Source organism: Protopterus annectens, chromosome 1.part0 (assembly GCF_019279795.1).
Source record: "Protopterus annectens isolate FY-2018-M chromosome 1.part0, PAN1.0, whole genome shotgun sequence".
NCBI classification, from domain to species: domain Eukaryota; kingdom Metazoa; phylum Chordata; order Ceratodontiformes; family Protopteridae; genus Protopterus; species Protopterus annectens.
The window spans coordinates 694,879,432-694,902,657 of NC_056725.1; the positions used below are offsets into that span (position 1 = coordinate 694,879,432).

The 23,226-nt window shown below is 38.6% G+C and overlaps 1 protein-coding gene across 1 annotated transcript in view; it reads right to left on the reverse strand.

Annotated features, from left to right (window-relative positions):
- Positions 1-23,226, reverse strand: part of CCDC113 (coiled-coil domain containing 113) — a 293,612-nt gene that overhangs the window by 102,439 nt on the left and 167,947 nt on the right. Inside the window, exon 7 of the mRNA XM_044062236.1 lies at positions 19,595-19,702. Coding sequence (XP_043918171.1) covers positions 19,595-19,702 — 108 coding nt within the window. The remainder of the gene's footprint in view (positions 1-19,594; positions 19,703-23,226) is intronic.

Consider the following 23,226-nt stretch of genomic DNA (forward strand, 5'->3'; position numbering starts at 1 on the left):
AGGTAAGGGGTTATTATGTTGCTTCTAAATGTGCAAACACTGTATCAAACCATTTTAACTGCCTTTGGGCTGTGTATAGACCTTTTAAAAGACTGGAGAACTGAAAGGTAAAATCTACTAACTGAAATGTCAGACTGGTTCTGTGAGCTGGCCTTCTGGGGATGAGAAAGTATGGAATCTTCCATTTTTAATATTGCTATAAATACATTCTGTTCTACTCTACAAAGGGTCAATCACAGTTTTTAATGTCACAATTATAAACAGATGTTCATATTTGAAATGTCTATACACACATCCATGGTTTTGTCTTTTTGATACTAGGAATAATTTTTTTTCAAATAGAATTTTTTATTATTTTCTGCATTATACACATCACAACAATTGCAGTTTAGAGATGAGCAATAATAAACAAGAGAACATAATGCTACTAACTATATACAATATGTACAATAGTGTTGCTTAAGGACATTACAACCTTTGAAAGTAAACCTATGTAGATATTATATATATAAGAGAAGACAGGTACTGAAAATATATATAATGTATTACACTTCATTTTAAATATATAATCAGAGATAGAAGAGGAAAATTAACACTTATCTTGCACCACAAAGGAAGTAAAATAAAACAAAAAAAATTAAAGAAGCATAAAAAACATGGAGGTACAAAGGAAAAGCTTTTAATATTAGTGTACCATCTACATTCACAGATACTTAGTCTTCAGAAAAATGTTCAAATACGATATTCCAGAATTTCTGGAAGCAAGTACGTTTGTTAGTGCTTGTTATTAAAAGTTTTTGTGAAGCAATATATTTAATCACCATAGTTCTAAAACCTTTTCAAGACATTTTAGTGCAATCTAACCAGTGTTTGGTTATGTAGAATTTGACTAGTAGGCAAAGTATTACTAAGACATGTAATCTTAACTTTGAGATTTTAAAATTGGTGATATGGAGTAACGCTACCTCCCACAAGAGGGTTGATTTGTGGTACCCCATTTTGTCAAGTCTCACCATGAGAGAGCACCAAATGCTGTGAGAATATCTACAGAACCACATTATATGTATAATATCTGCATGAGGGTAGGAGCAGCAGGAGCATGTAGAGGATACATTAGGGTTAAATGTATTTAATAGAGAGGGTATAAAATATAGATTGTTGTTAATCATAAATTGTGTGTATGTGAGCTTTTTAAATGGGGAAAATAGGAGGGTGGATTTAATGGCTGATATTTTTTGGTCTTCTAATAGATCAGATCCTTGATGGTCCCAGTAGTCCGCGTAAACAATTCTATCTTGGTATTTGATTGTATGTATAAGATTATAAGAGAGGGCTAACATATTCCTTTTGTTGGATAAAACTTTCAACAGTTTAGATACCTGGTTGGAATCAAAATCATCAATAGTGTCACCCTTGAGTAAAGATGCAATAATTTCTCTTATTTGAAGAAGTATTATTGTGTATTTTCTGGTTAAATTTAAGATATTGCGTAGTTCTAGAAGTGAGGAATCTCTATATTTATAAATGTCCCAAAGTGTGTAATGTTTTATTAGAGGGTATTCAACGAGGTTAATCATGCTATTATTCAATTTCAGATTAGGGTTTAGGTGGATGGGTTGGAATAGAAGCAGAGCTTTTTCTAATTTCAGAGATTTAAAAATCTTGAAAAGTTCTAACGTTATTCTTCAGTACATGACTCAGCTTTATTTTAAGAATTGATGGCTCTAAGAAGGGGAGTGCTTTGGGGTTGAAGTTATTAATCAAAATGTGGTTGTACCACATCTTTACCCAAAAGGGAGTCCATATTTGACTATCTGGGTGGTAGTTAGCAATTGAAATAATTCTACTGGCACACAAGATTCTATAGTAAAATTGTAGATCTGGCAAGCCTAGGCTTCCTCTAGTTTTTGGGAAAAGAAGTCTTTGATATGATACTCTTACTGACTTTGGATGCAGATGAATTTTGCAAAAGCTTTGTGAATTTTAGTAAAAAACATATTAGGAATGGAAGAAAAGGATGCATGAAAGTGGTAGAGAAGCTTTGGGAGGATATTAATTTTAATGATAGATGTTTTAGATAACATGGGCAGTTTCGTCTGTTGCCACCTGGTCATATCCTGAGAGATTCCCGACCATAGTTTGAGTATATTACAATGTAATATTGAAGAGGAGGAGTGGTCATACCAAATCCCTAGATATTTAAAGAAGTAGACTGTATTAAAAGGAGAGTCTGGAAAATGATTTTCCCTGTGAGCTGTAGGATTGATCTGGAAATATATAGGATTTGTTTTGATTAATTTTATAGTCAGATATATATGCAAAGGTATTTAAGGTGGTGACTAGCTTCTTGAGATCCACATTGGGGTGTTCGAGATATAAATTCAAGTCATCTGTAAAGACGGCTAGACTATTTTGGTATGTAGTATTTTGGGTATCTAGTTATGTGTCTTTTGCAAAATGGATAAGAAAAGGGGTTCTAGGTATAAATTGAATAATTTAAATTCAATAATAAATAAATTGAATAAAAAGGGGAAAGGGGGAACTCTTGTCTAGTACCATTGGACATTTTTATCGTTTTTGAGTAGTTTTTATTGATATATAGGCGTGTATAAGAGCTATTGTAAAGAATCTTGACAATATTGATAAATTCTATGGGGATATCAAAGTGAGATAACACTACAAACAGAAAATTCCAGTTGACCCTATCAAATGCATCCAATACTATTGCGTATCTTGGATTTTTATCTTTCTTGGTTTTTTGGATTTTTATCTTTCTTGGTAAGGCTAATCATAGTTTCTAATGTCAATGTATTATCCCAGGTGTGTCTACTAGACATGAAACCTGATTGTTCTTTAGATATTAAAGAGGGGATCACTTTCTTAAGTCTTTCAGCTAACAAAGATTATATAATTTTAATGTCAACATTCGTTAGTGAGACTGGCCTGTAATTATTCAAGTTCGATTTATTCAAATTATTTTTAGGGATCAATATGGTTTTGAGCGGTTAATGTAAAGATCAGAAATACCATTGAGGGAGATGCAGTTAAATAGTTTAAGTAAAATAGGAGCCAGATTATTTTTAAAGGTTTTATAAAACTCTGGAGAGTAACCATCTGGACCTGGAGCCTTTCCTAACTTAAGGTTTCCAATGGCATTCACTATTTCCTGTTGACCTAGTGGGGCAGATAGAATTACTTTCTGGTCTTCATTTAGCTTTGGGAATGTGAGATTGCTGAGATGGTCTTCTCTCTCTGAAATTGGGGTTTGGTGGTCATTCCTAGTATAGATGTCTGAGTATACCTGGTGAAATAGTTGAATTATTTGTATATCTGATTTATATAGTTTGTCTTGATGACAGATAAGGGCTATCCTGGAAGATTCCTGTTTGTTTTCAATTAGCCTAGTTAGTACTTTGGAGGGGGTTAGTATCCATTCAGAATATTTAGTCATAAACTTTAGTTCCTGCAGGGAGTAGTTGAATTGATGTAGATCAAATAATGCTCTTTGCTCATCTATCATTTCAGTTTCCATAGCTAAAGTAAAGTTTTCTTGAAACCTTTTGTCTAGTTCTCTAATCTTAGATATTAGGTGGTCTTCCTTTTCTTTCCTTTTTTTTTTTCAAGATATGTGGATTTTTGAATAATTATTCCTCTAATTACTGCTTTACATGCAGCCCACCGAACATCATATGGGATAGAATCTGTGTTACGTGTGTCCGTGTCAAACTCTGTTAGAGCTTTAGCAATTTCCTCAGTAACTTCTGAGTTATGTAAAATATTATTATTTAGAGACCAATCAGAGCCTCTAGCTAAAATAGGTGAGCTATGTATAAAGTTTATTATTAAAGTAATCTTTGAATGGTCTGAAAAAAACCTAAGTTCAACTGAATACTTTATCTGCCATTTTATTAATCCTTCTGACACAAGAAAAAAGTCTAGGCATGACCAAGAGTTGTGGCATTTAGAGAAATATGTATATTTATTGTTGTTTTGCACGTCGTCACCAAAGGAGACGGGGTCAACCAGTCCAAAATCTGAGATTAAGTCCATCAAGGCTAGGGAGGCTTGTGTATTATATGACTTGGATTTACTGGAGCAGTCAGAGCTAGGATCAATTACTGCATTCCAGTCCCCCCCAGAATATAGTAATAATTGGGAAAATTAAGTAAGATGTTATAGATTTTTAAAATAAAGTCATGTTGTCCAGACCAAGGTCCATAAACATTTAGAAATAAGATTGGTTTATTAAGCAGTGGGTTTATACACGTGAAATAACACCATCTACCCCCCTGGTCTGATCCCCTATCTATAATAAATGCCTGTAATGAGTTTTTAATAATTGCTACCCCTTTAGAGTTATAACTGCTTCCCACCATGATAATATCTTTTATCCATTTCCTATTCTTTTCATTTGTCCACTCTTCCACGAGCATATATGATTCTTGAATAAAACAAATATCTGCTTCTGACTTTAAGAGTAGGTGCATTATACGTTTTCTTTTATTTTTGTCATGGAGCTCTCTTACATTCCAGGAAACTAATTTCCACACACTATCCATACCTTTCAGGACATTAGGTTAATATTTAAAGTGTGGTTGAAATGGCTAAAATCAAGAGGTCTATTAAATGGCTCAAGTTTAATTAGTAAAGTAAGTAAAGTTGTGTCATATATTGAGAATGCAGCACAAATCTCTCTCAAATCTGCCCCTGTGCCTACCCACTTAACCCCCGTATTTGAAAGAGAGAAAAAGAAAACAGATACACATATCAAGAATGTTGAGTGGTTTTCAAAAACAAAATAACTATAACTACATCCTATATACATCCCTGACTTAGTTCCAAACACCATCTAGTACCCTACTTAGAGTATCCACCTAGCTCTTAACTAAATGTTCTGCCAATTATGGTAATTATAATGTTATACAAGTATCAACCAACATATCTTTTTAAAGCATTTTATATTAATAAATGATATATCATATCAAAAATCTCACTTCAGGAAAGGGAGAGAAAAATAAAGAAGAGAAATATCAAAAATCCGTTGTATTTACATATAAAAGAAGAGGAGTTATTGTAAAGCAATTTTTCATGCATATTGCTAAGAAGTATATAGTTTACACAATAATACAATTCCCAGTAAAGAAATGAAGCTAAATCTGAGGAGTTTCATAGGCATCTCCATTTGTTGCTAAGTATGCCATAACATTTAAATGAAACTAATGCTACATCACATCTAGCATTAATTAAAACCTATTAAACTATCAGGATTAGCCGATTAGTCAAAGTTATACCAAATGATTTATTTTTATAAAGTTCTGAGTTGTAGACTTTTCTTTGTAATTCATGCATGCATCGCTTAGAAACAAACTATTTGATCATATTAGATCAGTTCAGACTAGGAAAGTTTATGTCTTCCTCAAAAGTAAAGTTTGCTATAATCCAGCCGATGTATAGAGTAGGCTTCGCATATGAGCTATTGCTAGCTTGACAGCTGTTTACAACTGGAGAGTCAGTTATCTTCCCCTTTAGTTAGTTTGTGGTACCAAGCATTGCCACGTATAGGAGACAGATAGAGGAAAAGGCGCAGAAAAAAAAGAAAATATAGAGAAGGTCTGAATTGTACTGCATTTAGAACCACTAGTTCAACCCCCCTCTTTAGTCAAAAGAGTAGTAAAGAAATGCATTCTTTAGGAAAGAGATACATCCGTGAAGCTTAGAGTGGGGGAGGTAACTTGCCTTGTAAGGTCACATAACATTAATAGTCTTGTGCGTCGCATGTCTTCTTTACCTTTGCTAATTCATAAGAATTAGTATTTATTAGGTTCACATCCTTGACTGCATCTGTATATAAGTGGAGAAGTTGTCCGTTGTTGGCAGAGGCAATTTCCTAAGTGTGGACAAGCCCCAATAAACAAGTTAAACCAGAAGGAAGCTGTTTTTAGTGCACTTGTCTTTTAGAATCAAAGTTAGTTGCCACTTAAGGGTCCCACTGGCTGCAGCTCATCGGTCCAAACATTCCTAGGCTCCATAAATGACAATGGATCCTTCTTTTTAGTTTAGTTTAAAAGTTTTTAATAGGACTAATGTATGCCTGCATTTATGATCGGAGAAAGTAGTACCTGGAGAGCTAAAGGTTAGAGCTGGTAAGTAAGAGTGTATCATTCTCCATCATTAGGATTCTGGTATTTTGCCAAAGCACTTCATGAAGACAGAATTAGCTTCCTTAGATGAATCCATAGTATATTTTATATCATTGTAGTAAAAAGAAAGTGTGTTGGGAAATCTCATTTGGAATTTGACTTTGCGTTTAATTAAGTCTGTGCAGTATGGGGAGAGCTTGTGTCATCTTTTCTTGATTTCTAGAGGGAGATCCTGTGAGACAGAGATTGCATAGCCATTCCACATAAAATGTTTTTGTTTTTTAAATGCAGAAAGAATAGAGTGTACATCCTGATAGTTAAGAAGCTTAACATAAATTGTTCTTGGGATTGCAGTGTTTTGGTTTTTGTAGAGAGCACGATGAGCTCTTTCAATTATGCATTCATTTGTACACTCCTTTAAATGTAGTAAAGCACTAAAGATTTGCTTAAGTGTTGGAAGCAGTTGATTTTGTTCATATTTTTCCAGGAGCCCTCTGATAATGAGATTATTCCATCTGCTCCTCACTTCCAGATCCAGAATTTTTAACTTTATGTCAGTTAGTGTCTTGTCTTTAGCGCTTATTTCTTCTTTCATCTTCTCAATTTGTAACTCATTGGTTTTGTTTTTTCCTTCTACTAAGTCCAGCCTCTCAGCAATTTGATTTATTGTACCTCCAAATTTAGTAAGTTGTTCTGAGAATCCATGTACTGCAGATTGTAGTGGTAAAAGGGCGCTTTTGAGATCCTCCATATGTATAGTGCTTTTGGGCTTTTGTTTGGTGTTATCTTTGGCTTGTTCCTGCTGAATTTTGGTTGTTTTCTGTCTTTTAGATAAAACTTCTTTTTCAGGGGACGCTATCGCCGATAATTTAGTTTTGGAGGTTTGGGTATCCATACCTTCTATTTCTTTAGGCATTTTCTCGCCGCAATTTTGAGTGCTTTTTCCCCATGTGGTTGCTGTCTGTTGCTGAGGTGCTGATGACTTCAGGCCTCTAAATTTACACATGGAAACTTGTGCTAGTAACTGTCAGATAACAAAACTAGACTTATCTTATGAACACATCGATTTTAGAGTTCAATAAGATGAATTCAGGTTGAGTACCGGCTCTTCTTTCTGAAAGATGCTCATTTATCAAGATTTGTTGGCTATTCCGTTATTTTCCAGTAGTTTGAGTAAGAGCTTTGTGGAGAGGGTGTTTCTTAAATGGCCACCATCTTTGAATCTAAATCTTCTTAACCATTCATGAGTCAAATCTTGATCAACATTTGCAGAGTCCTTTCAAGTTTGTCACTATAATCATGGGTTTTTCATCTTTCTTTTTCTTCTCGTTATTTGCTCTGCCTGATTTTCTTGTCTACTTCTGATACTAGGAATAATTTAGAAAAGCAATATGTGCCTCTTTGGTGGTCTACAAACCCGTATTACCATTTTGTTTAAAACTTGTTCCATCAGCTCTGGTGCAATGTTTACCTAGTGAGGCGGAGTGTGGGGAACCAGTGACAAATAAGAGTTATCCTGACATTCTGTTAAATAATCTTTTGTAAATGTCTAAAGTAATATTTTCCAAGCTTTCCAAGTAGGAGTGAATACTGCATCCCAAGGATATGTGTGAGAAATGGATTATTGCAGCTTCAGGTTGTGATCACTGGGATTTTTATTTTTTTTGCTTATATTTTGGTTTAAAGTTTTAAAGGATGCTATAGAAGATGAAGCAGAATGTTTACTTTTATAAAAGTTTTATGAAACTGACTGTTTCCAATAGAGATGATTTAGGATTATCCTTAAAGTTCTTCTGGTGGTGCATTTGTCTATACATGACATGGGTCCTTCTTAAGTGAATGAGTTAGTGCTACTGTACTTCCTAATTAGGGTCCTACTTTTGACCACTCAGGTTACTGGTGGTTGTATCTGATAAAGCAGACCCAATTTTAACTGTAAAAGTTTGTCTGGTAAGGAAATCTTTGAACCACTGGGTAGATTCAGAACTTACACTGCTAATCTTATATGTGGAATAGTATGATGGAATGTTCAATCAGGTCAAAGGTCAGAGTAAGGTCAAAGAATACTGCTCCCGTGAGGTTACTATTATCCATATTAGTGTGGATGTCATCAGTGAGTGTCCAGAGAGCAGTCATAGTACTTCTACCTATCCAAAAGCCATACTGCTTCTGAGAAACTAAGTGATATTTGCCAAGGTAAATGGACAGTTGCTTGTAAATTATTTTTTTCAAAGATTTTACCAGTGGAAGGAAATACAGAAATTGGACAGAACTGGGAGGCTGAATAAGGTTTGTGATCTTTAGGTACATGTCTGACAAAGGCTGATTTCCAGATAGAGGTCATGGTATTGTTTGGGGGCTAGTTAGTGAGAGCTAATCAGTTTGAGCACATGCAGATCACTGGGCAAGAATATGTGGTGAGTTGGGCATCAGGTAAGAAATTCATAAAGATATGAGTCGGAAATCAATTTGTTGATCAACAGTAAATCAAATGCCCAAGAATGACTGTAATATTATAGCATGCGGCCCTATACGCAAGATATTTAGGGACTGGGAGAGGACAATGATGAAGGAAACAGACCACATGCTATCGCTATACTACAAGCAAGCAGCTCAGTTAAATTCCATTTTTGTGTATATGTATGATGATCAAGTAATTTTACTGTACATCGATTGTGAATATGACAAGCTGTATACCCTTTTATTTTTGTCACTGTCATTTTGCCAGGTAGTGTCTGAAAAGGGGCTGTTCCAATCCATTCACCCAGATAAAGTAAAACAAATAAATAAATATCTCCATTTGGAGGACAAAAGGTTACATGTGGGCCATTCAAAATGTTTTCCCATTATGAGTATCAGTCTTCCGAAGTGTAATTTCTTTGGAGTAAAAAATATTGATTGGGTGATGCGTAATAATGTTGAAGTCTGGACACATAAAGTAATCAGTGTATTCATGTAAAAATCCTCCTCTTCACTCCTATACAGATGATAGAATCTTTTTCCCTCTTACCCTCCTCATATATGATAACATATGTAAAGTTTATGCTTTATTTGTAACACTAGAGGACCACTGCAAGTCCTGCATTGGTGATAGCAAACGTTACTGTGAATGTGCTGACTCCTGAACAAATTTGGAATACTTTTCAGCTAATTCTTTTTAGTATAAGTTTTAGGAGTGCTTGGCTTACAGTATAAGGTATCAACAATCACTTTCTTCATTTTCATAGGTGTATTCTTAAACTATGCTTGGATATCTATACTATCAGGCATTTTAACACTTCCCTATCTGGGGGACTCCTATGCCTGAAGATGTATTTTGGGGGCTCCACTGAAGCTACTGATGGCAATCTTGACTTATTTACCTTACATGAAGACCTAACCAACATTTATATATTCTACGTAAAAGGATTTAATGTCCCAGAAGTAACCGCCATCAAAGCTGCAGCCACTTCTTCCACAAAAATTGAAGAGGACTTGCTTTTCTGTAGAATGCCTGTAGGAAACAGAGAACAAAGAATGTGCACTCAGTTCAGAAAAAAAAAGATCTAAGGAAAAGTTGCTTGATTTAATAAAGATGGATAGACATATTAAAATTGCTAAAAAAAATAGATTACAGAAAGTCAATAAGACCCAAAATGTTAGAAGTCCGATAAAGCAAATGAACACAGTAATCATGACTATTAAAAGAACTTCATGTGATACAACAAAAGTAAACAGAATGTATTACTGTGCAGGTAAATTAATAACAGATAAAGTCTTACCACAAAAACACAGGGTAGTAAGGGGAAAGGATGGGGAGAAATCCAATACCGCTATGGAAGTGTCAGATAGAGAAAACTGTAAAGCAGTTAAAACAAGAAGTGTCACTGTTAGAAGAATGCAGAAGAGAGAACAGAACAACAAAAATACTTAGAAAGATAGATGTGATAAAAGCAATGCACAGTTTCAGGACATACCAGGGTCTATCATACCCTATTGCAAATAATAAACTAAAGTTATCAGCACAGGCAGAAAAAATTTAGAAGTTATGCAAATAAATATAAAGGAAAAGTATAAAATAAATAATTCATTAATGACCCAAAAAAAGTTTTATAGAAAGCAAAGGAATAGAAATATCATCAAAAAAGAAGAAATAGACACATTTTGGAGAAATAACTACTGTATAAAGACTCTGTGTAACATAACAAAGATGCTGAATGGATAGAAAAAGTAAAAGAAACTGTAAGAAGTTCAAATGTATAAGATATAAAATGGGATTAAGTAATGTCCAGAGAAATAAAAACAAAATTAAGAAAAGTTCCTAACTGGAAAACCCCAGGCACAGATACAGTACCTCATTTATGGCTAAAAGTATTAATACTTACAGGAAGATTTATCCCTGAGTAAGAACTACTTGCATGCACACCCCAAACAGACACAACCCTGGTTAACAACAGGAAAAAACTATACTCCTCCATGAACCTGCAAGCTTATCCTAAAAACTATAGACTAATAATGAGAAGTTATGTACCTACCATAACGTTCCATGTTAGTTGTCTTCTCTCACCTTCTTTCTTGCTGGATGGGTTTGGAGCCGATCCTCGGTTCCGACTCGGCCACTTACTAAAGCTCGAGAGCATATTTTACTGGCTCGAGGCAACCCTATATCCCATGATGCTAGGTGATAACTCCCCAGATCTCGTTTGGAAGCTGAAAAACCTAGCATAGGCCAATAAAACAAAATCCTCCAACTGGAAGGAGGAGGAAGAGGGATAAAACCCCCCAAGATCGTTATCTACACTATATATATCCTAGGACACCTAGATGGTGAACAAGGGAATATAAGGACCCTTCAAGGAAGGGAAGATCTTCTCGGTCTGTCCAGGCTAGGGGGATGGTGGGTGGGACGCAAGAAAGAAGGCGAGAGAAGACAACTAACATAGAACGTTATGGTAGGTACATAACTTCTCAATTTTAAGTTGTCAATCTCACCTTCATTCTTGCTGGATGGGACTGCGTCCCTAGCACCTTCATCCTGGGTGGCTCATTGGAACAGACTCTTAAGAATGGTGGAACCAAATGTTGCTCTGTCCCTGGAGGCCATGTCCAATTTGTAATGCTAAACAAAGGTATGAGGAGAGGCCCATGTGGCTGCCGCACAGATAGTGTCTATTGGCAGTCTAGCTTGAAAAGCTGTAGATGTAGCTAGTGCTCTAGTTGAATGGGCTTTTGGCTTAGAAGTTAATTCCCTGCCTCCGAGTTGATAAATAGATGTAATCACAGAAGACAGCCACCTAGGTAGGGTTACCTTAGAAACAGGAAGGCCCTTCTTATTTTCTGCGTACGATAAAAACAGTTGATCAGACTTCCTTATTTGTTTGGTTCTATCCAAATAGTATCGGAGCTGGCGGTGAACATCTAGATAATGTAGCTTTTGCTCTGCTCTATTAGTATAGTTTGGGAAAAAAACTGGGAGATCAATTGATTGATTTAAATTTGTCTGTGAAGCCACCTTGGGTAAGAAGGATGGATTAGTCCTTAGAGAAACTCTGTCTTTATGGAAGATTAAGTAGGGGGAACGAATGCAGAGAGCGTGAAGCTCAGATACTCTCCTAGCAGAAGTAATGGCGACTAGGAAGAGTGTCTTTCAGGAAAGAAATTTCAATGAACAGGAGACCGCAGGTTCAAAGGGGGGAAGAATCAAGGATGTTAAGACTAAATTAAGATCCCACTGAGGTGGAGGGTCTTTGATCGGAGGCTTAAGTAAATATACACCTTTAAGGAAAGCTTTGCAAAGCTTATTGGACATGATAAGCCTGTATGAAAATTCGATATGGCTGCCAACTGAACCTTTACTGTAGAGGCAGAAGACCCTGAATGAAAGATTTCGGCTAGGAAGTCTAAGACCGAATGAATTGGGGCAGTAAAGGGATCTATAGTCCTTGCCTTTGCCCAGAAGGAGAAATGTTTCCATTTTACTAGTGTAAATCCTTCTGGTGGAAGATTTAAGGGAAGCTACTATGATATCCCAGACGGGATTAGAAATCATAGGAAGCCTGGCTAAGGACGGAAGTGGAGCAACCAAGCAGTGAGGTTGAGAGAATGTAGGGATTGGTGCAGCTGCCCTGACTGATGGGTCAACAGATCTGGATCTGGAGCTGGGTCCAGATGCCAAGGTTGTACCAAAAGATAATGATGTAGGAATGGAAACCATATCTGTCGAGGCCAATAAGGGGCAATGAGAATCAACTTGGCTCTCAAGGCGGTTGCTTTCTGAATTACTTGTGGGATTAGAGGAAAGGGTGGAAAGGCATAGAAAAGTCCCCGAGGCCAATCTTGGACTAGAGCATCTCTGAGGGGATGGCCTGGAAGGGGGAAGAGGGTGAAGAAGTCGGGGCATTTGCTGTTTTGGGGTGTAGCAAAAAGATCGCAGCAAGGAAGGCCCCACTTCTGAAAAATCTCTTCCGCCACAGATTGTTTGAGAGACCACTCGTGTGGCATGAGTATAGCTCTGCTCAACCTGTCCGCTATGATGTTGGATTTCCCGGGGATATGCATTGCTATCAGAAACCGCTGAGAGGAGATTGCCCATTGCCAAAGTCTGAGTGCCTCTCGACACAGGGTATAGGACTTGGTTCCGCCTTGCTTGTTGATATACCACACTACGGACATATTGTCCGTTTGGATTGCAATAGTTCCTAGGGGAAGAGAGTTGTGGAGGGCTTGCAACGTTAAAAGCACTGCTCTCATCTCTAGGACATTTATGTGCAGGTGGCGTTCGAAAGGTTGCCAAGTGCCATGGACCATCCTGCCCTGAAAATGTCCCCCCCCACCTGATCAGGGAGGTGTCCGATGTCACCATGGCGACCTGGGGAGGAGGAACAAAGGGTCTGCCTTGATGGACTTGAGGGGACAATATCCACCAGGACAGATGACTTTTGCAAGTTGGAGTTATCATGATCTTGTGGTGCATGGGGAGTTGCTGAAAAGACCATTGGGCAAAAAGCATCCACTGTAGAAGATGCATGTAAAAACGTGCAAGGGGAAGAAGTGTTATGGCGGCCGCCATAAGACCCAATACTTTCAGGATATACCTGGCCTGAATTTTGTCGCTCTGAAGAAGAACATGAACATGGTTTTGAATATCTAAGACCCTTTGATCTGTTAACTTTGCTGAAAATTGTACGGTGTTCAAGTTGGCGCCTATAAAGGTAATAGACTAACAAGGTAGACTTTTTGAAATTTATAGAGATTCCTAGCCCTCTGCAAATGTGAATGGTGTAAGCGCTGGCTTGGAGAAGTTGATGCCTGGTGGTGGCAGTGAGGAGCCAGTCATCTAGATATAGAAACACCTGGAATCCTTGCTGTCTCAGGTGAGCCGTAACCACTGCCATACATTTGGTGAACACTTTGGGGGCTGTAGTGAGACCAAAGGGCAGGGCTCTGAACTGGTAGTGACTGGCCCCCAGCCGAAAGCGGAGAAACCTTCTGGAGCACCTGTGAATTTTGATGTGATAGTACGCATCCTGAAGGTCCACGGAGCACATCCAATTGTCCTTACCCAGAAAGGGTAGAATGGACTGTAGCGTGACCATCTGGAATCTTGTTCTCTTTACAAACTTGTTTAGTTTGCTGAGATCTAATATTGGTCTCCAGTCCCCTGTCTTTTTCGGTACCAAAAAGAACCTTGAGTAGATTCCGGATCCTAGTTGGTCTGCTGGGACTGGCTGAATGGCTCTTTTTGCTAGCAGTTTTGATATCTCTGATACGGCGGGTGAAACGTCTGGAAGGGCTCCCTTTTGCTGAATTGGGGTTTGGATAAAGGGTATTTTGTAACCCTCAGATATGATCGACTGTACCCATTTGTCTTGAGTAAGGGAAAGCCAGGCTATTGGGTACAGCGACAATCTTCCCCCGACTGCCTCCGAAGGTGGACAATTGGGTAACATCTCAGGGATGCTGGAAGGGTTTGTCAGGGAGAGGCTCCCTGCTACCCTGGTTCTGCGGACCCCCTCTGCCCCTAGGGTGGCATCTGTTGTTGTTACCCCCTCTGCCTCTGGGGGTAAACTGACCTCTTGTGTCAGGTGTGACTCCTTCAGATTTGCGGAACCACATTTTCCCACCCTTCTGACCCTTAGGGTATGGTCTTGAAGGGGTGGAGAAACAGACTCCTACGGCAGAAAGAGTCTTGCCATCTTATTTGCACCTGGTCAAGGTGTCTTTCACTTGAGGTCCGAACAAAGCCGAACCATCAAAAGGGGAATTTGTGAAGGACGCCTTGAAAGGGTCCGTGAAATTACACAGCCGCATCCAGGCGTGACGCCTTAAGGCCACTCCTGTGCCCACGGCCCTACTCGCTCCATCGGCTGCATATGAAATTAGACACATGGAGGAGTTAACAATCGAGTTCAGGGTTCCAAGCTGTGAGTTTATTTTATCCTGGGACCCAGCAGCTGATGGATCCTGTAAGACTTCTCCCAACTCTTTGAGAATATCTCTCTGAAGGCGGGTGAAGTGACACAAGTAATTCAGCGACCGCATGGCAAAGGTCACTGAAGAAAACATTCACTTACCGTACCTATCCATGGTCCTAGAATCCTTATTAGGAGGATGGATAGGTACTGAAGGATCAGCTAGTTCCTTCTTGGTGGCTGCAGCCACCACCATGGCATCTGCCGGTACACCTTTTGTTAGGAATTGTTTGCCAACTGGTGCTGTGATGAATTTAGATGGCCTCCGAGGGGTGGGTTCCACCGAATCTGGGGCCGACCACGCCTTCCGAGCCACTACTTCCATAAGGGGGTCGAAAGGCGGAGACACCCAGGAGGTGGAGGGTCGAGAACCAAATGCCTCCAGGTACACCGACTCGCCCTTGGAAGGATTAAGGGAAGACCAGTTCCCCCTCTGCTTTAGGATTTCTAGGATGTCTGAGAAAGAGACATCCTCAGAGGGGGACTTTGGGGATCCCTCCGACTCATCAAAGTCGGTGTCAGATGTAATGGACTCAGGGGAGTCCACATGCTTCCTCTTACATGTCCTCTTACGTGGAGGCTCCGCTGACAGGTCAGGAGAAGCCTCGGAAAAGGAAGAAATTCCCAGTGGGGAAACCTGAGGCGTTGGATCTCTGGGTCCGGGAGCAAGAGAGTGGGAAGAGACATCAGCAGGCACTGTAGTGGGAGGAGCTGATGGAGCTGACCATTGACTATGCCCTGGGGCTAGTACGCTCCTCATCACCTCGAAGGCTCCCCTATCAGAAAGGCCAGAGGGCCCCCACTCCGAAGAGGTAGGAACCCCAGGCCGCACCAACAGGGAAGGCTCAGAGGCCGATGTCGGGGCCGAGCTCACCAGCGCCGACGCTCCGAGAGGGAGAACGGGGTCAGACAATGGTCCGATGCCACTCGCCCCCTCGGAGCCAACGAGAGAGACCAGGCGCCCGGATCCGTCCAATGAAGGCATCAAGGAAGAGATCGGAGCGGAAGACGAAGGAGCCGAAGGGGGAGGTAACGGCTCCGATGCCACAACAGTCACAGCTCCGAGGAGCTCCGGCTCTGAACTCTGAGGGAGAGTCGAAGGAGGAAAAATAGGTGGAGTTGTAATAGATACCATCTGATGAGATGGGCTACAGATCATCTGGGCCAATGCCTGAGACTTTAACAGCCTACTTACCACTCTCTCAAGGTCATGATCTGAAAGTCTGGACGACCGAGAAGATCGGCTCCGATGGCTCTGTTCCGAGAGCATGGGAGATCTCGGAGCCGAATGGATGGACTCCAATGAAGGGGATCTTGACCTCTTCTTAGATATGGATGGATCCAAAGGAGCCAAGGACACGTCGGCTCCAGCCGGAGCCGACAGTGAATGCATGGACTCAGAGGCATCGGCACCGAGTGGTGCCGAGACCGGAACCTGCGACTCAGAGGGATCGGCTCCAGCCGGAGCCGATCTAGGCCCAGACAAGGAGCCAGCAGCTGAAGGCTTAGTACTCAGAGCCGACGGTTTTGCTGGTTTCGAAGGCCTCCCCAACGCAGACTTAGTCGGGGAGCCCTCGGGCTTTAAAAAGCCCCTCAGTATAAGTTTGTTCCTGCTCTCCTGCAGGACTCTTGGACTGAATGCAAGACACACAGAACAAGAGTCCTGCAGGTGCAGGGGTCCCAGGCAGTAAACACAAGAAGTGTGACCGTCTGTCAGGGACATTTTCTGACAGCACGAGTCACACTTCTTAAAGCCTGAGACCTTGGTTTCCTTTGGTTCCTTCAACATAACAATGTCGAGGGATCACAAAAGGAAGAGAAAACACACACACACACACACAACACTCAAAAAACAATAAAATAACAATAAAAATATTAATTAGGATACTGACACACCCAAACACTCCACAGGATCCCTAAGAAAAATTAGGAAAGGGGCAGGCTTAAGGCCTAACCTAAGAGTGGAGGGGGAGGGATATAAGGGATAAAAAGGGAAGGTATAAACAGGAATAGAATTAAAGGTAGTCGCTAACTACTGAAAAACAACTGGGTGAAAAATTAACTAAAAAGGGTGACTGAACACTATATATTTAAAGACTTTCCAGGAGCCATTAAAAATACGCACCTCGCAAGCAAAAGCGGCAGCATCATGGGATATAGGGTTGCCTTGAGCCGGTAAAATAAGCTCTTGAGCTTTAGTAAGTGGCCGAGTCGGAGCCGAGGATCGGCTCCGAACCCATCCAGCAAGAATGAAGGCGAGATTGACAACTTAACATCTTGCATTCTGACAATGTATAAATTATATATATACTAGAAGTGATGCCAACAGAGTTTATAGTCATTTAGAAGAAAATTCCACCATAGCAAGAGAATAGAAGGGTAACAAAAGAAAGTCATATGGAACACCAAGGACCATTTGTTGTATAATAAAGTTATAATGGAATAAAAAGGGGAAGAATCTAAGTTTGGCATGGATAGATTACAAAAAAGGCATTTGACAGCATTCCAAGGAGTGATTATAGATGTATAAAATATACTCTACTTTGACTGATTACATTACAGTGACCATGAAACAGTGGCAAACCACTTTGCAGCTAAGCCATGATAAATGTCAAATTATTATCCTAGTGATAAGAAATTATAGTGTGATATTCCAAAGTGGCTCTTTGAGAACGCTGCTCTTTTGTCTTGCCCTTACCCATTAAGCTGTCCACTTAACAGGCCATGTTTACAATTTGGCTCCCAGAAAACAAAAAAGTGCAAAGACTTTTTGTGGATGATTTAAAACTGTATAGTTCATCAGATGAGGAGCTGAAAGCACATCTGCAAGTGTTCACAGTTGTCTCAAATGATATAAGAATGTAATTTCATCTTGATAAATCCACAAAAGCAAAATTTAAAGCAAGAAAGCTGCAGTACAAAGAAAACATCAGTGTGGGACAGGAATGTGATATAAAAGAACTTGAGCAGGAGATAGCATATAAATATTTGAGAATCAGTGAAGGAGCGACAAAATGCATGAACAAATACAAACAAAACTCAGTAAGGAATGTTTTAGAAGACTAAACGTAATACTGAGAACAGCTCTGACAACTAGGAAGAAAGTTCAAGTAATAAACCAATTTGCTCTTCCTGTTCTAACTTGCAGTTTTGGGGTGAATGACTGCCCCAAAAGGTATTGGATCAGTTGGACAGGAAAACAAGAAAAATGCTTCACACTTAAATGATATATATTAAAATCAGTGTAGACCAAGATTACATATTCCTCATTCTGAAGGAGGTATGAGCCTCCTCAAAACTGATTACATATATAGACCTGCAATCATAGGACTGTATACATATCTGCTGACCTCACCAGATCCAAGAGAAGTGGATTTGTAGTTCATAGTGAAGTTTTTAAAACATGAGGAGAACAGGTCTAAGATGGCTTCCCTACTTTGTTTAACAGAAGCATACTGGTGTCAAGAGGGGATGGAAATCAAACCAGAAGTTGACAAAAGTCAGGCAGCAACTGACTGTGCCAAAAAAAACAAAAGAAAGAATATAAGTAGAAGGATCAGATGAGAAGGTAAGAAATGCGGAAAAGGCATAAATATAGTTGCAAGTACAGAAAACTCCTGGAAGAACCTCATGTTGATCAGGGTCTTGTGCAAGAATGGTTAAGGACAAGTGAATTTAAACCAAAAGACAAAAGGTTAATATTGGCTACACAGGACAGTAGACCGCATACATGTTGGTTTACAAAATCCATTGAACATGTGGGAGAAACAGTCAAATGCAGGTTCTGTAAAGCAGAACTGGAAACAGTCGCACATCTTGTTGCTGTGTGTGATACACTAATGGCAGAGGACCTGTATACTGAAAGGTATAATAATGTGGCAAGACTGTTGTACTGGGGATTGTGCAAACATTGCAAAATTGAAGTAGCTGAGAAACACTGGAAACATTTGCCAAAAAGCACTATATAGAATGATGAAGTTTATATCACATGAGATCACCCATTACCAAGAGTTCAAAAAATAGATGTGAGAAAACCCGATATAATAATCCATTAAAAGACAAAAGTAGCATTGATCACTGAAATTGCTACACCCAGTGATTACAGTGTCTTATGTGATTACAGACTGATAGAAAATCATAAAATATCAGGATATACAGGCAGAAATGAGGGTATTGTGGAAGAATACCCAGACAGTTCCAATAGCTGTAGGAGCAATGGGTCTCATATAAAAGAATTTACAGTCATAGTTAGATATGCTACCGATACATTAACTTTGTATGAGTTGCAGAAGTAATTTTTGGGCACATTGCGGGTGCTGCAAACAGCACTTTTGGCTAACATCAAAGAGTGAAATTACACTGATTTCACAAAATTTAATCATACTTTGACTAAGGAATGGGGTCCATTCCTGTCATGGTATTAGAAATCCAAAAGACTTGGAGAAATTAAACAGAGTGAATCCCAATGCCTTTCTTCCTCAAACTACCTGTTAACACTTAAATGGCTTTCTACCTGCAGATTGCTTCTGAAGACAGAGAAAAGCATTAGGGTTCACCTGCGTGCAATTTTAAATAATCTCTCTGGCTACTCCACTCCCAAACCAAATCTCCTGATAAAATCTGGTTAACAAGTGAAACATCTAAATTGCCAGCTAATAGCAGGACCATAAGTGTGTCTGCTATCAAATACATTCTCACTCATATGGACTCAGTCGGGAGATGGACATGGAGGACAGGGAAGGACTATACCAAAAATAAATCCACATTTTGACTTGAGCATCTTTTAAACCACATCAGAGTCAGAATGTTCAGCCATAGAAATGTTAACCTGTCACATCAAGCCACTTAAATTATACTCTATAGACACAGGAAGACAAAAAAATGGTGCATTGCTAAAGATCATTGTCAGATGCTAATATTTGTTTTGCCCTGTACATTTCAGTGACTGATAATGCAGAGCCCTTTTACTGCACTAGCCTTTATAAATGTATTTGAGACACTTACCTCTTCTACCAGTTTATTCTCTTTGTTGATCCTCTGTAGCATGTCCTGCCTTGAAGCAAACTCCTTATTCAGCCGTGCTGACTCATCTGTCATGTTCTGTAGCTTCCTCTAAAATGTGCATGTGTGACGAAAAGAGAAATAAATATTACTAAAATCAAAGTAATACTACTTGTAGGCAACTGGGATTGACAAAACTGCCCTGGAAAAAAAAGCTGCCCTATTTACAAAATGTAGCTCTTTCAGTGATGTTTTTGTATCTGATTTAACTTTAGTAGATTGTATTATATGAGCCATTAAGATTTAACACATCAAATTATTCCAAGTAATGACAGAGCACCTTGGTCTGCAGAATATGGTGGTGAGCACCCAAATCATGAATGTTTCAAGTCCATTTGGGAAACGAGGATGGTGAAGGGAAGGAAGCAATGGTATAGTAATGAATTATAGGTAAATTGAAATCATTATAGGTAAAGTGGAATCCTTACTTTTTTGTGTCTTTTTTGAGTAGCTACAATTGATGTGATGCTACATCAACCCTAATGTTCACAATCATAATCCCTAAGGTCTACTTTATTTCAGAACACCGGCAGTAGTGCATCCTCTTTAATTAATAGTAGGAATACATACAGTGTCTAGGAAATAAATGAACAAGTGTTTTTTAAAGCCCACAAGAAATACAGATAACAACATTCACACACTACCAGCCACCCTGCCTATACTCCAGCTAAACATTCCTTCATATCTATTTATTCAAATTTATTTATTGTCAAACTTATTCACCTTTTCAAATACAAAACATCTAAGCATTCAGCTCACTTTGACATAACCTGGAATAAATGCATATACTTTATAAAAACAAACTAACTAATCCTAAATCCTCTCTTTTCTAAAACCACTCTTTGTGGCAACATCCATCCCATCCCTGCCCCCTCACCCTCATCCATTCCACATTCCTCTGTCCCTAACTCCTATACATCACCCACTAAACAATTCCTTACTTTCATTAACATTTGTAGTATTCTTAACAAATTACAGATCTACAACCATGGTTTCTTCAATACTCATCAGTTACTACTGTCATTACAAAAACATGGCTAAAATCCCATATAAAAGATTCTGAAATGCTGTCCCTTAGCTACAATATAATTCAATGTGACAGATGACACAAAAAAAGGGTGAGGTGTTGCAATTATATATAATAAAGTTGCTCACCCCTCAAAACTAACATACCAACCTTCCAAAATGCAGAACTTCTTAGCTCCCTTCAGTGTTAATAAACATCAGAAGCTTTCATATAGTTAGCCTCTACATACCACTGGGTAATAATATTAACTCATTAGAGGAAATTTCTTGCTGAATAACTACAAATATTACTACTGAAATCATTAGCGTAGGCAACATTAACATTGACTGGTTACCTGTGACATCTAACACCCCATCTATAAGTTTTAACTTGTATGGGTTCAAACAGCTGATCTATTCCCCTACTCAGCTCAACAAAACCAATTACAAAAATTCCATCCTTGATTGGATACTCTTCTCTGACCCCAGCAAGTATGCTATCTCAGGGGTACTATATGATTCCCATAGTGACCATCACCCTATATTCACCAATAGAGAAATCACCTACTAGCTAAAAAAAAACATCAATACAGAACTATCCAAAATATTTCTAACTTTCATCATCATACAATCAATAATCTAATGAAATCAGTAAACTGGTCTCCACTCAGAACCCTACCCCTAGACAAAGCTGCCAAAAAATTCAACATTATATTCATGATTACTTTAAATACCATTGCCCTAGTAAAAAAATAAGAGTAAAAAATGCTCTCCGTCTCATTCTTCAAGAGTTCTCACGCAAAAACATGACAAAACGTGGAAAGAGTAGTGCAGAGATAAACCCCCTCAAACCATACATCTATACAAGGAATTGCACAAATTCACCTAAAGAAAAAAATAATAGTCTGACCCACAAGATAACCATTAAAAAATCCAAAGAAATTCTGGAGCTCAATTAAGAACATTTTTCAGCCCAGCTCTCCTTCCTCACAAATCTCCCATCCAGGCTTATCCCCCTCAGAAACGGCTACCAAATTTAACACTTTCTTCATCACCATCATATCCTCTCTAACTCCAGTTTCTCCAACCATTTAATCTACCTCAAAACTCTACTAGTCCTGATATCCTTGCCTTCAGTCTCCAACCTGTCTCTGCATCATGTTAAACGGTTACCAAAGAAACTTAAAGCCTGTTCTCCTTCTTCTGATGATCTCAATATTGAGTAGCTTAAGCTAGCTGCAGACTGTATAGCATACCCAGTCTCAATTCAATACAGCTACAACCCGTGAACTCAGTCAAACTGTGGCTACATCAAAACCAACTTTTACTTAATCCTGAAAAACACTAAACTACCACTATTTTTCCTACGTCCCATGCTAATGCTAAAAGTAATTTCCACATTACTTGTTTAAACAATATAGTTATTGAAATCGTTACCCTTATCAATTGCTTGGAGTCACCATAGATGACAGCTTAAAGTCTGATCGTTTGATCTTCACATACAAAACTGTATAAAAATAACTCATCAAAAGCTAATTCTACTATACAGAGCAAAAAAAAATTACTTACTCCTTCTCTCATCAAAAACTAAGTCTATTATACAGAGCAAAAAAAAAATTACTTACTCCTTCTAGTAGAATCACCTTAGCTAACACTTATCATTTACCCTCTGTTTTCTATGGTTCACCTATTTTGACTAACATCCAGATCTCTCTCAAATCACTGCTGGAACAATGCTATAATAAAGATAGCTAAATTTGCAGCGAACCTGCCATATAAAGCTCATCATTGCTCTACATTATGTGCTTTCAGCTAATTAGAACTCTCACATCAACTAGCTTATACACAACTTCTTCCAGCCCACAAAATAATATAAAACCCTTCCACCTGCCATTCTGTCTCCTTAGTACTTCATCACTATCTCCCAAATCACCCTCTATGCTCTCAAGATAAAAACCTGCTTGAAATCTATAAACCAAGAAAGTATAAGGCAAAGATTTTATTCGCACTGCATATTCAAACTTTGGAACTCTATCCCTGATTCAATCAGAACTATATCTAGCCTACACATATTTAAGTTGTCTGTCAAAGAATTTCTCACTAACTCATGGCTATGCCTATGTACCTCATCTGTTTAAGCTATATTAACAAATACTTCACATTCTTACTAACCTAACTTCTTATCATACCATCTAGCTGTACCTTTCAATACCTGCCCTCTCCCTACTCTTAGAGTAGACTTGTATCTTTTTATTTTTATTTCCTAGCATAGTAGACTATAATTGTAACATTTCTGTATATACGGATTGTCATATTTAATTATCATTTTTTATTTCTTTTAATTTTTAGATCACTGGTGCCTCCTCATGCTTTATTGTTTCCTATGTATTCCCTATATATATATATATATATATATATATATATATATATATATATATATATATATATATATAGGTCTACTTTGATTCACTGAAAACTCATTTCACTGAATTTCAAAACACACACCAAATCACTGAAAGTTCAAATCACTGAAAACTCATTTCACTGAATCACATTTCACTGAATGTAAG